This window comes from Poecilia mexicana, unplaced genomic scaffold (assembly GCF_051168715.1).
Source record: "Poecilia mexicana isolate PSO_F unplaced genomic scaffold, ASM5116871v1 scaffold_10, whole genome shotgun sequence".
In the NCBI taxonomy this organism is placed as follows: domain Eukaryota; kingdom Metazoa; phylum Chordata; class Actinopteri; order Cyprinodontiformes; family Poeciliidae; genus Poecilia; species Poecilia mexicana.
The window spans coordinates 4,211,783-4,227,759 of NW_028263379.1; the positions used below are offsets into that span (position 1 = coordinate 4,211,783).

General features: G+C 40.8%; 1 protein-coding gene across 1 annotated transcript in view; it reads right to left on the minus strand.

The window, feature by feature from the left end:
• The window catches only part of slit3 (slit homolog 3 (Drosophila)), a 234,923-nt gene that overhangs the window by 55,558 nt on the left and 163,388 nt on the right, over window positions 1-15,977 (minus strand). The window contains exons 7-16 of the mRNA XM_015005503.2: window positions 15,161-15,232; window positions 13,588-13,751; window positions 12,024-12,168; window positions 8,382-8,453; window positions 7,935-8,006; window positions 7,751-7,822; window positions 7,086-7,229; window positions 5,748-5,911; window positions 3,567-3,717; window positions 2,012-2,086 (exon numbers count right to left, since the gene is read on the minus strand). Coding sequence (XP_014860989.1) covers window positions 2,012-2,086; window positions 3,567-3,717; window positions 5,748-5,911; window positions 7,086-7,229; window positions 7,751-7,822; window positions 7,935-8,006; window positions 8,382-8,453; window positions 12,024-12,168; window positions 13,588-13,751; window positions 15,161-15,232 — 1,131 coding nt within the window. The remainder of the gene's footprint in view (window positions 1-2,011; window positions 2,087-3,566; window positions 3,718-5,747; window positions 5,912-7,085; window positions 7,230-7,750; window positions 7,823-7,934; window positions 8,007-8,381; window positions 8,454-12,023; window positions 12,169-13,587; window positions 13,752-15,160; window positions 15,233-15,977) is intronic.

The following is a 15,977-nucleotide window of genomic DNA, read 5'->3' on the forward strand; positions in this document are numbered from 1 at the left end:
TGACGTTAGGTCCAGAACCTGACGTTAAATCCAGAACCTGACGTTAGGTCCAGAACCTGACGTTAGGTCCAGAACCTGACGTTAAATCCAGAACCTGACGTTAAATCCAGAACCTGACGTTAAATCCAGAACCTGACGTTAAATCCAGAACCTGACGTTAAATCCAGAACCTGACGTTAAATCCAGAACCTGACGTTAAATCCAGAACCTGACATTAGGTCCAGAACCTGACGTTAAATCCAGAACCTGACGTTAGGTCCAGAACCTGACGTTAAATCCAGAACCTGACGTTAAATCCAGAACCTGACGTTAGGTCCAGAACCTGACGTTAAATCCAGAACCTGACGTTAAATCCAGAACCTGACGTTAGGTCCAGAACCTGACGTTAAATCCAGAACCTGACGTTAGGTCCAGATTAAGTCCAGAACCTGACGTTAGGTCCAGAACCTGACGTTAAATCCAGAACCTGACGTTAGGTCCAGAACCTGACGTTAGGTCCAGAACCTGACGTTAGGTCCAGAACCTGACGTTAAATCCAAAACCTGACGTTAGGTCCAGAACCTGACGTTAAATCCAGAACCTGACGTTAGGTCCAGATTAAGTCCAGAACCTGACGTTAGGTCCAGAACCTGACGTTAGGTCCAGAACCTGACGTTAAATCCAGAACCTGACGTTAGGTCCAGAACCTGACGTTAGGTCCAGAACCTGACGTTAGGTCCAGAACCTGACGTTAAATCCAAAACCTGACGTTAGGTCCAGAACCTGACGTTAAATCCAGAACCTGACGTTAGGTCCAGAACCTGACGTTAAATCCAGAACCTGACGTTAAATCCAGAACCTGACGTTAGGTCCAGAACCTGACGTTAGGTCCAGAACCTGACATCAGGTTCACTCATACGAATCTCAGCTGCTGGTGGAAAACTGAATGTTTTGTTTGAGTCGTAAAGCAGCGCTGAGCCCAGGATTTTTAAAATTTGTTTTATTTTAACATCCTGATGGCTTTCTGCTCTCTGGTGGCTGATAACTTCCATTTTATTTGTTAAATAACAAGGAACAATATGAAAGCTTAATTATGGTGTTTTTGGTTTTATTGCTTAAACATTCTCATTAGTCTGTTTGACGATCAGCAGAAAAAAAATAATCTGGGTTTTACGGCCAGCAGGATCAACGCTGTTTGAATGATCAGGTTCTGGAAGATATTTGTTTTCTATTGATCATTATTTATTATTTCACATTTTCAATCATTGTTTCTATGCGTGGTTGTGTCGGATGAACTGAGTAGTTAAACGCTTCTAAATGTTTTGATCGTAGTTTTATTATGACAGGTTGTGGGTGGAGTCTTGTTGCCATGGCGCCAGGCGGTGTATGAACATTGGTTCCTGAAAACGTTTCATAAAGAAACTGTTTAGATTTGTAGCTGCAGCTCACAGTTACTGATTTGGATGAATTCATCTTTGGTTTAACCATGAAGCATACGATGTACTTGTGAATAAAAATTACAGGTATACTTGCATGTAGATGAACAGATATTTATCCAAATTCTACATTTTTCCAGACTCTGTATTTAGAAATTAAATAAACCGAAGTGGATGATTGTTGGATCTTCCACACTGACAACATTTTTCAGATTATTTTCCACCAAATCCATGTTTGTTAAGAGAAACCTGGAGAACTTTGGTTCCTCTGATTGGTCAGTCGCTGATAAACCCTCTGATTTGATTGGCTGTTCGTCTTATCAATTAAAGAAAAGGCCAAAGGGAAACGTCTCCTCATTTCATCCTGAAACTAATTATTTTATTTTCCTTTGATTTTATGTGACAGTGAGCTGAAAGGACACTGATTCAAAGGTTTTAACATTTCTAATCATAAGAATCTCAAAAGTCTCCCTTTAACCTGCTTTAAACGCCTCATCCTAATGAAGCTGTTGATCTGAGTCATAAAACAAAGTGAGTCTCTCATGAGTGAAAATAAAAACAGTTCAGATGAGAAGCGTGTTTGGAAATAAACATACATTTTCTTGAGGTTGGGCAGCTTCCTGAACGTCCCAGCAGCTTCCAGGACAGAGATTTCATTGTCGTTTAGCCGCCTGCAGAGAACAGGGCAGAGATGGAAGTTGATTCATTTATTTTCTGTTTCACATGCAGCGAGGAAACACAGAGCTCTGAACTATGATGCAGCGGAAAACAAAGAACGATGAAGAAATAAAAGAGAGGAGGAGGAAGAGTGATGAATCTTTTCTATGTAGTCATCAATAGCCGCATCGCCCTGAGCCCAGAGAAAACAGCTGGGCAGATAGCAAGCCAGACATCTGCTTTATTGAGGTCATTTGTACTAAAAAGGTGCTGCTAAGAGGATGTGTGTGTGTGTGTGAACTGCAGGATGAAAGTGAAAGCTCAGCTCCAGGGAACTCTTTCTATTGATATGCGTGGCATTAAAACACGGAGAGACCTGGATGAAGTAAAACCACAATGATTTATAAAAACCCTGAAGAGTTTTGGTGGAAATGATGCGCCGTTTCCTGCTGCAGTTCATCGAAACGCTTCACATTTTCTGATTAGTTCACCATCCGACCTGCAGCCGAAGAGAAGCGGATCATCTTCCTCTTCAGGGAGCAGAAAGAAATCAGCAGCTCGGATTCCCTGACAAGGCCGGGAGGACACGCCTCTTCCTGTTTGGATGACACACCTCTTCCTGTCCATTGTTCTATAAAGTTCAGTTCAGTTGTGAGGTGTGAACGCTAATTGACCTCTGACCTCTGGTCCTCCAAACCTCGGTCTGGGTTTGGTTGAAGTGAACTCTGGTTCAGTTTGAATGTGAACGCCAACCGGACCAGAGACCACTCCAAAAGCAGTAAGTGGCATTCTGGGTAAATACAACCAAGGCTAACATGCTAGCCTAGCGCTAGCAGCAGAAATGGCTCCTGGTCTTTAGCCTAAAGAGAAATCCTCCAACCGCTAAAATCCTCCATCTTGTTTCCATCTGGTGAAGAAGGAAGTTGCTCTCAGAGTCTTCAGAGGTTTTTGTGTCGTTTCCCTCAGTGGTTCTTGGTGCAGCGCCTCCACAGGCCAGGAGGGGAACAGGCTGGTTTGACTCAGAACCACAGCAGATGGAGGAGGAGCAGATGTTCTGGTTCCAGTAGAACCGGGTCGACCGGACCATCAGATGGTAAGCAGCATAAATGTCACAAGAAAGAAAACAAAAAATGAAAAGCCAAGTTAGGCAGCATGGTGCCGTTCTTCACAGTTGGGATGCTTCCCCTGGCTTATGGGTGTAGCGACGGTCATTTTGTCCACCAGACCTCAAGAAGCGTCTCCAGAAACGTCTACAAATTGTTTTTATGTTCTTTTAGGAGAGATCTATTCCTCCAGACGTAGCAGCATTATTAACGTGAATTATCAGTTTCTGTCAGTAGAAGAATATTCTACTGATCTGACATCATCATGTCAGAACTGATGTCTGACAATACTCGGTCTGATGGTGTCAGACTGACTATTCTAGACTGACATCATGATGCAAAGCGATGCTAACATGCATGCTTTCGATTGCAGACGTTTTCTGTTTCTTACAGGTCGGTGGTGTGTTCAGGGATGTGCGGAGGAATCCGGGTCAGTTTGAGGTTGGAACAGTCCACCACGGTGCCTTCACAGCGACATTTCTCCGGACACACCAGATCCTGGAAACACTCCCCACTCAGCCGACTGCGGTAATCCTCCTGACCTGCAGGGGGCGAGCCACAGTGGAGGACACAGAAACAGAGAGAAAGAAGAGGGGCAGGAGATTAAAACCAGCAAGAAGACAGAAAAAAATAAAAACACCAAACTGAGGAGGGAGCTGTGGATTCAAAATGTTGATACAAAACATTCAGAAACTTTAAAAGATAATTCATCCAGCGGACACATGACCTTTAACCCCAGAGGAATTCACCTCTGTTATTAAACAAGTCTTATTCAATGAGGAAAATGTACGAGAGTAGCACGACCAGCGCTAACAGGAAGTGGTGCTGTGCTAAGAGGAAGTGAAGGAGCAGAGAACAGGAAGCAGGAGTCAAACTGAAGGAAAGTGCAAAAAAAATATTTTAACATTTTTAAGGGGAAAAAACACATTAAAATGAAAATCTCCACCTGCAACCAGCTCTGTGAAGTTTTACCGTCAGTCAGCGCTGAAATTTGGAATGTCTGACGTCAGATTATGATTGTGCAACAAAGATAAAGCAGAATGTTCTCACGGCGTCAGAGGGGTCAGAGCCAAACCCCTACAGGCTCCGAGGTGTGTGATTGGCCGGGAGAGGCATGAGGGCGTGTGCCGCGCGGTCCCTGGCGCTTGACGGAACCATGTGATGTCACAGTAGGCGGGGCCACATGGTTAGATCAAGCACAAGAGACAGCTGCAGAACCAATCAGAATGAAGGTCCACACAGGAGGAAGGCGGGGCGACAGAGAGCTGCACCAGTCAATCAGGGGCAGAGGGGGCAGAGAGAGGTCAGGGGTCAAGAGGAGGAGGCAGCGGGGGGAGCACAGGAAGGAGAAGCGACAGACAGGAATAGCTGAAGCAGAGGCTGCCGCCTCCAACAGGGCGTGGCAAGGGGCGGAGCTACAGGTGGCGCTTAGCGAGAACCGAGGCAGTCGAGAATTTAAAACCTGGGAACAACAACAAGAACGTGACGGGGAACAACCCTCTGACAAGACATGAGTCGGAAACAGATCTGAAACAGCGCCGCCCTGCTGGCAGGAAAACATGCAGCAGCTCTGTAAGAGGCTGGAGGCGGAGGAAACGACAGAAATCATTTCATGTCAGAAAGTCTTCACGCCCCCTCAGACTTCCTGTCAATGCAGCACATGGATCTCACAGTGTAATAATTGAAAAACAATAAAGAAGCAAAGCAGGTTATTTGTGATAAAAAAAATTTTTTCCCATCTGTCATCTCCAGCTCAAGCAGACTGGATGGAGAACATCAGCTTTTCATAGATTCTCATTAAATTCAGGTCTGGACTTTGACTAGGCCATTCTAACACCTGAATCTGCTTTGATCTAATCCAGACGTCTGTAGCCTTTACCCTACAGAGTCCAGCTAAGTAAATACAACCTTTAGAATAAAGAGATATTTTTTGAAATAATGTATTTTTTTAATCCTAATTTCTTTGCTATTTTTTTAGTTTTTTAAATAAAGAAAAACATACAACTTTCACAAAAGAGAGAGAGGTGGATAAATTTCTTTCTATCAGATGTTGATATTGATGAAAAAATTATGTAAAAATGTCAAGAAAAACAGATGTTAAAAAGTGTTACTGGTACTTTTACTCTTTCATTGGTGAAAATTAAATGTAATTATTTCTTGAAATACATCAAAGTCTAGTTATTAAAAATTGTTTGTTTCTTCTTCAGAGACTCAGGTTTTCTGGATTCTGGATGTTTATCAAAGTCTGAAAAACATTCCCATTTGATCATATGACTGTGTTTAACCATATTTTCAAATGTATCGATATTCATAGATGCTTTCTTTGAATAAACAGAAGAGAAAATAGTAAAACTAAAAATCAGATAATAAGAATAATTTTCTAATTCTTTTTAAACATCATTATCATAACAACGTGGAGCTAAGCTTCTTATTGTGAAAAGAAGTGGTAAACAATAAATGATAAACGATAAATGTCTGGTCCTAGATGAAACCCAAATGAAACATGTCTGTGTCTGGAAGGATCAGAGGGAGGATGACCCCTGACCCTTGAAGAGCAGAGCGCGTCGCTCACCTGTGCACCTGAACTTCTTGCCTTTGACCTGGCTGATGCGTTTGTTGGCCAGGCGGCGCGGGTGGCTGCAGCGTGCGCCGCTGGTCTCGATGGGATTATCGAACAGGAAGTCGGCCAACCACTTCAGGTGACAGTCGCACATGAAGGGATTCTGGGCCAGGTGGCTGGAGACACACAGGATGGTAACAACAATAACAACAACAATAATAATAATAATAATAATACTGCTGGTTGCATGAACAATATTGCTGTAAATATATTCCAAATATGGATTCAAAAATAAACTTTAAGCCCTCTTGTGGGATGTTTTTCACATTTCCCATCATTTACTTTAATTTCAGAATGACACCATTGTTCAAGATGGCCGCTGTTTTGGAGGCCTTTTAGCCAATTATTGCCATAAAATGTTCCCCATTTTCATGACCTGAATAAACTTTATGTCACATCATATATTTTCCAATTTGGTCGCAATGTTCATAAAATGTTAAAGTGATAAAATGAAACAGAATCAGAAATTGAGGACTTTGCTGTTAGCGAATCTCAGATCAGTCATCAACTGGAAGAAGATGAGACACAATCGTCTAAATCAGTGTTTCTCCACCTGGTCCTCAGCCCCCCTGTCCTGCATGTTTTAGGTTTTTCCCTTCTGCCACCTGAATTGTATCTCTGGGTGATTAACAGGCCTCTGCAGCACTTGATGGTCATGCAATCATTTGAATCAGCTGTTCTGGAATAAAGGCTCATCTAAAACGTGCAGAGCAGTGGGGCTGAGGACCAGGGTGGAGAAACACTGGTCTAAATGGTTAGCATTAGCTTCTGCTAATGTTTTTATATGTTTAGTGTTAACTTCCACTAATGTTTTGTGTTTAGTTGTAGCTTTAGCATAAGTAAGATTCTTGTCTGGCAAATTGGCTATTAGTGAAGCTAATGTTGTAGTTAGCTGAGGCCACCACTGGTAAAAACTGCAGCCAGTTTTAGTGCAAACATTTATTCTCCACTACTGCCACGGCAGCCATTTTGTAAAATGTCCACCAGATCAACAAAATATGTATGATTTCTATGGTTCAAAATATGTAGGCTATGACTTGACACCAAACACATTCAACTGAAACTGCAAACACATTTTGCACTGAAACTGACAGTTTCAGTGCAAAAATTACCTTTTCATGACAACCATGGTGGCCATCTTGAAAAATCTAAATATTATCAGTCAGTACGATTTCTAAAGGTCCAATAAAGTATGATTCGACACCAAAAGTATTTATCTATGATAAATATTGGGACCTTTTGTTCAAAAATACATTATTTTGACGACCATGGCAGCCATCTTGAACTTACAGAGTCTTGATGGAGCGCAGCGGAGCGAAGAGGCCTTTACTGATGCTCTGCAGCTTGTTGTCATACAGAGACAGGAGGTTCAGGTTCTGCAGGTCCTGGAAGGCATTCACTCTCAGACAGTTGATCTTGTTGGCATTCAGTAGTCTGAAACACAAACAGTCAAGAAAACAAGCAGAACATTATGACCACTGAAGGTGTGCTGTGGAGTCCAATATGGTGACAGCAGGTCCAGGAAGCTGTGAGGAGAGGATCAGTTTGTTTTTAAAAAGTTGGATGTACTAAATGATGCAGCGTAGAAACATGAGCCTTGCATTGTTTTCTCTTCTCTTTATGTAGCATCATATTCTCTTGTATTTATTTAGCTAGATAGCTTAACATGCTAAATATGCTTGAAACTATGACATTTAAGAATGAATGATTAACATGGTGAAAACATGACTTTTGAAAATAAATCACCATCTTTTTCTGGTCATCTTTTAAATAACCCAAATTACTGCTGTTCATTTTTAACTGTGTAATTTAAAAAACAAAGTCATTGTTCGACTCGATCTGTTTTCTTACATCCTGACTTTTCATTTGCATTTCCACCTTGCATCGATCTCCTTCTCTGTTCTGGTGTCGTGAAGCTAAAATGATGAAAATATTTCAGTTTTCTGAAGACTCACAGTAGCTGCAGGGAAGAAAGTCCATCAAATATTCCTTTAGGTAGCTCAGTGATCTTGTTGCCGTACAGAACCCTGTGAGGGACAAACGAAGACACAAACTCAGCACCATGTGAAACTCCTTTATTCAGTGACTTTCTGATTGCTTTTCTCTTGTCCTGTGTGTTAGGATGCATGACGCACTTACAGTGAAGTAAGCGACCGCAGTCCGCTGAAGGCGTCCGCCGCCACGTCGGAGATCTGGTTCTTACTCAGGTCTCTGTGGGCAGAATGAGAGTACGGACAAAATCGCTGACAAACGATCAGAAACGTGAAAAACAATGAATCAGGAGAAAAATCAGAGAGCAACGAAAGGAGAGAGAGTCTTGAAATCTGAAGAGACAGAGGTGAGAAAACAGGTAGGAAGAGGAAAATTAACAGATCCATATGGATTATTATTATTGTGTGTGTGTGTGTGTGTGTGTGTGTGTCTGTCTATGTGGTTTAACATGCCTTTTGATTTGAATACATACTTACATTACCGGGACCTAGGTGTAATACAAGGACAATCCCAATGTTCATATAATTCATGGAGTATATTTGAAGTTTTCAGTATCTAAAAAATACTTTGTCTTGTGTGTGTCAGTTTACTCACATTCTCTTCAGCTTCTTGTAGGCTGTAAACGCTCCTGGCGGGACGCTTTTGATCAGGTTCTGCTCCAAACGGCTTCAGGAAGAAAAACATCAGTCAGAAAATCCCTGGTCGACTTTAAAGCCTGAACTTTCATCACATAAAAATAGTAAAACAAAAACAGAAATTTGTTTCAGTATTATTGCAAACAAGGAATATATTTCAAAAATTGACATTTGGAGAAAAAAAAGCATTTTGAAAATGAAAATTCAAAAAACTTCTCAATAAAAATTTTTAAAGTTGAATGAACACCAATGCAGTTGTCTATTGCTTCCAATTTTATTTTTCTATCAACGCTCGCTCCTGCTCCACACTGACCAATAGAAATGAATCTTTGACTTGTTTTTCAGAGGAAGGATGAGGCCCCCGAAAAGAAAGGAACACAAACTGTAAAATGAGATTTGAAAAAATAAAATCTGAAAAGCAAAAATTTGAAAAAATAAAATCTGAAAAATAACAAACTCCATAAATGTAGGTTCAACTATTGCAAATACATCATATGTTAATATCAAAATGTTTATTTTAGTTTTATTTATTGAGAAATAAAAGTTTTGTTATTGAAATTAATCTTTTTCAAGTTTTTTTTATTCTTTGCTTACAAAAATACTGAATCCAATCTTCCTTTTAGCACAACTTGAACACTGAAACAGTCTTTTCCAGTGTTCAATCAGATCGGTTTGAAGCAGAAATCAACCGAGAGAAGCATCTTCCATTGCTGCTGTTAGCAGATGTAGCTGTGTGGCAGATTTACAGACGTACCAGAAACACATCAATACAAAGGTTCCCAGTTGGGATTTTTGTATGGAAAATAAATTTAGTTAGTTGCTTTACTTTTAGTTGATCAAACTGGGGATGACAGTATGCTGCAGGCTCACCTGGTCTCCATAGAAACCATTAGACTCTGTTTTTCCTACCATCACAAACATAAATTCTCCTGGGACTTTAACTAGACCAGGGAGCTTAGAACAGAGCTCTGAGTTGGTAAAGCGGCACAAATAAACAACAACGGCAACCGCTGCATTGGTTCTGTGCCATAATTATTATTAGAAAAGATTTTCTGCTTTATCAGTTTTAGTTGAAAGCAAACTAAAAGCCAAACTAAAAGTTCAGCTCAGAGGTTTTCAACATTTAGTTGAAGATTTAGCTCCAGATGTAAATTTCTACATTTTACTTTCAATAAATCTCTGAATGTCATCAGAGCAGAACCGGCTTCACTGCCATCATGAACCAAAAAATCATCAGATTTACTCCAGAACATCAAGAGACAAGGATTAAAGGATGTGAAGGTGGAGGAAGAGGAAGAGAGGAGGAGGAGGAAAAGGAGGAGAGGATGGAGGGGAAAAAAGGACAGCAAAGGAGAAATTAGAGGAGAGAAAGTGAAGGTGTGGTGAGGTCCCAAGGCCGGCCAGAGGGTCGGCTGTCAGGATGATGAATGGAAACTAATCCAGCCCACCTCATCCTCCCTTTCTTCCTCTTCCCTTCACATCCTCCTCCATCCCTCCTTTTCTCCCTTTATCCATCCATCCATATTTGCCTCCTTTCTATCAGTAATGAAGATAAATCTGAAACTCTGATCCAATTAAAATGAAAACCAAAACATCTTCCTGGTTCTGGTTCTGACTGCATTCATCTGCAGTCAGTAAAGCTGATTTCTATCCAGACTCGGAGGAACCCAGAACACTTTGGTTCTGACAGAACCAATCAGAACCAATCCGATCCGAGGAGCCGACTCCTGGCTGAAACGTCTCCAAGGTTTACAGCAGAACAACCTCAGAACAGGTGAAACAAAAAATGGGTCACACCTTGATGAAAACAGAAGCTGATGGAAGCAAACAATGGCGGCAAATTCAGAGGATGAACACAAAGATCATTAAAGAACTGCCGATACGTCAAACTGTTAAACTCTGCTTCTGTCTGTGGCAACATTCATCACAACCGCTCCAAACAGAGAGCATGGCCCTGTGAAATGCTGCAAAACACTGCAAACAATCCATACAGAGGGCGGGGCTCTGTGAAATGGAGCAAAATGTTGCAAACAGCAAATTGTAGCAAAACACCACGAAGCGCTGCAAAATGTCAAAAATGCAGCAAAATGCTACAAAAGGAAAAAGTTATTCTTTTAGCCTAGAATACATCTAAAATAATCACAAGTCAAACAGTAATACAAAGTCATTTCCAGGCATTTATAATTAGTACCAATAGAAAGAAGTTTGTTTTACAAACTAAGAGTATTTTATTTAATGAAATGTCTGCTAGGTGAGGAAAAATAAATTTATGCAGTTTATTATATATCAATGGTCACATTAGGAGTTGGAAAAAGAACTGTGGTAGAAATGTCCTGCAGAGTTTCTCCTTCAGTCACAGAGCAATCAAGCAGCTGTCCTCTGCACAAACAGGCCAGGGACGCCGATCGATACGGATATCAAACATGTCCCCTGGTGGAACGTGTGTGTGTGTGTGTGTGTGTGTGCGTGTGTGTGTGTGTGTGTGCGTGTGTATGTGGGTGTGTAACATCAGAACTTCAGACTTTTATTGATGCGTTTGAGATATTTTTCCTCCATCGTGGTACTAGCTGTGGGCAACATGGACTTAAAAGTTTCATCATGATATTTTGTGTTAATATTGTGAAAACAATAAAAGAGACAATAATAACTATTTATTACTTCTATTTTAGAAAACTGTGTTGCTGTGACAATAGCTGGCAAATGTGCAGAAATCTTTGTCGATATTCCACTAATATCAAACAACAAAAATTTGGACATGAAAAAGTTTGTTTATGCAATAAATCATTAAAATTTACAAAATGCGGCATCACCACCAACTACTTCCTGTTGTTGTCTTCTTCGTGCTACACCAGTAGCAACATCCTGTTGTTGATCATGTGACTCATGATGTGAAAAAAAAAGTGTTTCTGTTGCAGTTTTGTAAAATAAATTTTGATACACCCAAAATAACCACCTCATCCAAGCGCCAAAATTTATCAAAAATATTTCAAAATCTTTCACATAACGTAACTCGGCTTGCTTTTTGGAAAAAAACAACAAAACAAAAATGTTAACCACTGAAAAATTCAAGATGGCCACCACGGTCATCAAGGAAAATGTTTTTTTGGACTAAACATGTCAATATTTATCACTGATAAATACTTTGGATGTCAAATCATTCATAACTGCACCCAGAGAAATCATATTTATTGACAATATTTATGTTTTTCAAGATGGCCACCTTGGTCATCATGGAAAACAAATTTTTACTCTCAAATTGTTGTCAAATCATTGCTACATATTTTGAACCATAGCAATGATATATATTTTCTTAATCTTGTCTTTCTTTTTTCTGGTGGACATTTTACAAAATGGCCGCCATGGTTGTAATGGAAAATATATATCTGAACTAAAATCAGTAGTGGTTATTAAGAGTGGTGGGCACAGCTAATCAAAAAGTTACCTTCACTCACCCCTAATTCATTAAACAAAAATCTTAGCTACACCAACGCTAAACTACTAAATATGTAAATAAGTTAGCAGAAGCTAATGCTAACCCAATAAACCAGAGAGAAAACCTGATCAGCTGCAGGGAAAGTGAAGTGAACCCAAACTATCTTACATTTCCACGATGCCCTCTGGGAGGTTGGCTGGGATCTCTGTCAGGCCTTTCCGTCGGCAGTCCACGATGTTGTTGTTGCAGCTGCAGCTGGGGGGGCAGACTGCGACCTGAGGAGCACACGCCCTCGGCTCCGTCTGTGCCGGACCTGCAATCAGCAATGGACAGCTAGTTTCTGCTTCTTTCAGAACAGTTATTTTGTGCACAAAGCCAGAAACAAAAAAACTCTTCTGCAGCCTGGAGCTGCATTTCTACTTCCTGCTGTAGCTGAAGTTTTATCCATATTTCCTCATATTTCAGGATATTTCTTACTGCCAGGTTCGCATCCTCAGAATGAACTTTAATCTCTGGTGGTGGCTGCTGCGTTGATTTTGAGGCATAAAAAACCTTTTGGGAAAACACGCAATCTCTTTGATATGAAAAAGGAAGAAACTGAATCTTAATGTTGCTTATTATTTTGCCAAAATATGCACATAAAATATGAGTGAATATTAGCAAGAAGAGAGCAGAGGTACAGGAAGCGGCTGAGATGGAAACAGAATAAAAGGAAGAGGCAATAAATGCTGAGGAGCTGTGAAGAATCCTGCATGACATGAAGAAGAAAAGACGAGGAGGAATGACGAGATTTTAAATCAATACTTAACGTTCATGTTTTTTATTCATGTTTCAATGATAAGCAGTCCTTCAATCACTAGGTGGCAGCAGAGCTCAAACTAATCAACAGCAACGAACAAAAATGGCGGAGTGTTTCTGGTTTAAAGTCGACGCATTGAGTGATGCAGGCACTAGCAGCTTGTGAGCCATCCGTTAACTGTCTGTTAGCCATCTGTTAGCCTTCTGCTAGCCATCAGCTAGCTGTCTGTTAGCCATTTGTTAGCCATCAGTTAGCCATTTGTTAGCCATCAGTTAGCCTTCTGTTAGCCATCTGTTAGCCATCCATTAACTGTCTGTTAGCCATCAGTAAGCTGTCTGTTAGCCATTTGTTAGCCATCAGTTAGCCTTCTGTTAGCCATCTGTAAGCCATCCATTAACTGTCTGTTAGCCATCTGTTAGCCTTCTGCTAGCCAACAGTTAGCTGTCTGTTAGCCATTAGTTAGCCATTTGTTAGCCATCAGTTAGCCTTCTGTTAGCCATCCATTAACTGTCTGTTAGCCATCAGTAAGCTGTCTGTTAGTCACACTTGTGCATATCCATATTTTGTAACTTGTGCAGATTGTATGCCACTGTTCACTCAAAATGGAGGATCTGGAAGGTTTATTTATGAAGATAAATGCTGGCCAATGCAGGCGTCACGTATAAAACCAACACTGTTAGCTCGGCTCGCAGGCGCTCTAGACTAACTTTTAAAAATGCGATGATAAGTCAGCTGTTTCATCTCTTCTGATGAACTAAAATAGAAGCATTATTGTTGCAAGTTTTGCACTACAATATTAAAAAGCTGTATACTTATTTTCCATCATGTCTCCCATTCAATCGCCTGGTTATCAAAACTGATAACCAGAACCAAACAATAAAATGAGCTGCTGTTCATTGAAAACTGCAGAATGAAATGTTTCTACTGACTCACCATTGCAGATGAAGTCCTTCTTCTGGACGTCGGGGACATTGAGGCCCCTCATGTGGGCCGGGGACATGCACTGTGTGAAGGGGGCCAGGCCCCGCCGGGCCCTCAGCCAATCAGAGAGCCAGGCCAGGTGGCAGTCGCAGTGGAGGCTGTTGGAGTGCAGACGGCTGTGAAGAAGACGAGGAAGAGGAGAGAGACCATTAATCTGGACTGGACTAGTAATCTCAATCTCGAGAAATGGAAAAACTGGGAATGAAAACAGGAAATGATGTGGAAGAATATCAATTTTCTCTGGTTATTAACCAAACTTTACTTTCATTTATGCACAAAAATGACATAAAATTCAGGAAAATATGAAAAATTTCTTTGTTTTATAATTGAAGACTGAGCTGCTGTGTAAAATGTTATCTGAACCAGAAAACAGTTGAGATTTTAAAAAGATTTATTTTACTCTAAAAGCTCACACTGAGAATTCATAAACTCTAATCATGATGATAAATATCGCTGCAGACAGTGAGAAAACAAGTTACAGAAATGTTCCAAACTGTAAGTAATGTAAAATACAAAAGGCTACAGGTATTCATATAATTAACCCGTTGCTGTAGAAAGCATCAGGTGCAGCACACAGATGAAGAGCAGCAGCAGGAGGAAGAGGAGGAAGAGCAGAATGTGTTGTCAGCGTTTTGTGAGCCAGCCGCTCGCCTGCCTTTGTAATAAAGCCGAGGACAAATCCTGTTAAGGAGTAAGACACTCACATTGAAGCTAGCAGCGGGCGGCAGATTTAATACTGCGCCCCATTATAAATCCAGGTTATAGTCACAGCCCCACCTGGAGATAGCCACGTCCGGCCCTCCCCCCCACCGAGCCCTAATTACTGACAAGGAGGATTAAAACGACAAAGAACGGATTTGCTTCTGACTGCAGGACGCTTCAACGAGTCAGGATGTCGCAGGTCACACACACAGTTACAGTCACACACACACACACACACACACATGTTTGTGTTGCTATCTTTGTGGGGACTTTCCATTGACTTCCATTCATTTCTACAGCCTAAACCTGACCTTTACCCTTTTCCTAACCCTAACCAACCAACACTCAATTCATACCTTAGCCCTAACTCTGACCCCTGACCCAAAAACAGGGTTTCCCCTTGTGGGGACCAGGCTCCGGTCCCCACAACGTAGTATATGTCAGGAAAATGGTCCCCACAAGGTATTACAAACAAACGCACACACACACACACACACACACACACACACACACACACACACACACACACACACACACACTGCTGTTTGTTCCTCAAAGAGAAATCCAGGCAAAGCTGATAAATGAAACATGGTTTAGAAAAAAAATTATTCTGAAATAAAAATCTGAAAAGTGTGGTGTGCACATGTATTCAGAGTGACGCCCCAAAATAAAATACAGTAGATCAAACCAAGTTTTACAATCTGAAGAGTTACTCAGCTGTCAGGACTGAGTTTTATTCATTTAACTCTAAATGAGTTAAATGAATAAAACTCATTTAGAAAAAAAATGTGTGTATTGGTGTGTGTGTGTGTGTCGTACTCACAGCGTCCGGAGCTTGGGCATGTGATTGAAGCTGGACAGTGGGATGAGGGTGATGTTGTTATTGTTGAGGGTGCTGCAGGACAGAAGAGACAGGATGGTGAATAATCACTTTATTTTTATTTTTCAGATGTTTAAAACTGTTCAGTTTATTTAATTTAAATAAACAGAACAGGTCTCATTTTATTCAAACTCTTCATTTTGTTTAACTCCATCAGGTTCAGATTATGATCCACCAATCAGCTCAGTGCAACTTCTTTCAACTTTATAATTCAATTCATAAAGAAAAATAAAAACAACGACTTGACCAACTGTTGTACAACAAACCGCTAAAAAGAGGCAAACATATTAGAGAGGCATACAATCAGTAAAGACGTTGCATGTAATAAACAAGAATTAATTTCATTTTCAGAGCTGCCATGTTAGATTAAACCAGCATGAACAATGGAGGACAGACTGGAAACTGAAACTGCTGCTGTACGAGGCAAAATGGAAAATACTGCAATAATATTTAGATTTAGATGTTTGGTGGTGTCAACATGTTTATCTCAGAAAGATTTCAGCCACAACTTCACCTCTTCAATGCAGCTTGAAGTGTTTTTTTTTTACCAGAACTCATAGAAATCTGTATGTCATCTGCAAAATATCGTACTGAGGTCCAAAGGAAGCAAGAAAACCGTTTTAAAAGACCTAGTCCAGTGAAGCATCCCTAAGGAACACCAAAGCTTGTCACAGGCGGAGTTAGATTTCCCAGTTTTCCAGAGTTTTCAGATGGTGGGATGAAACTGGAGTAACTAGGAGCCAGAGCTGGTGAGGAGTTG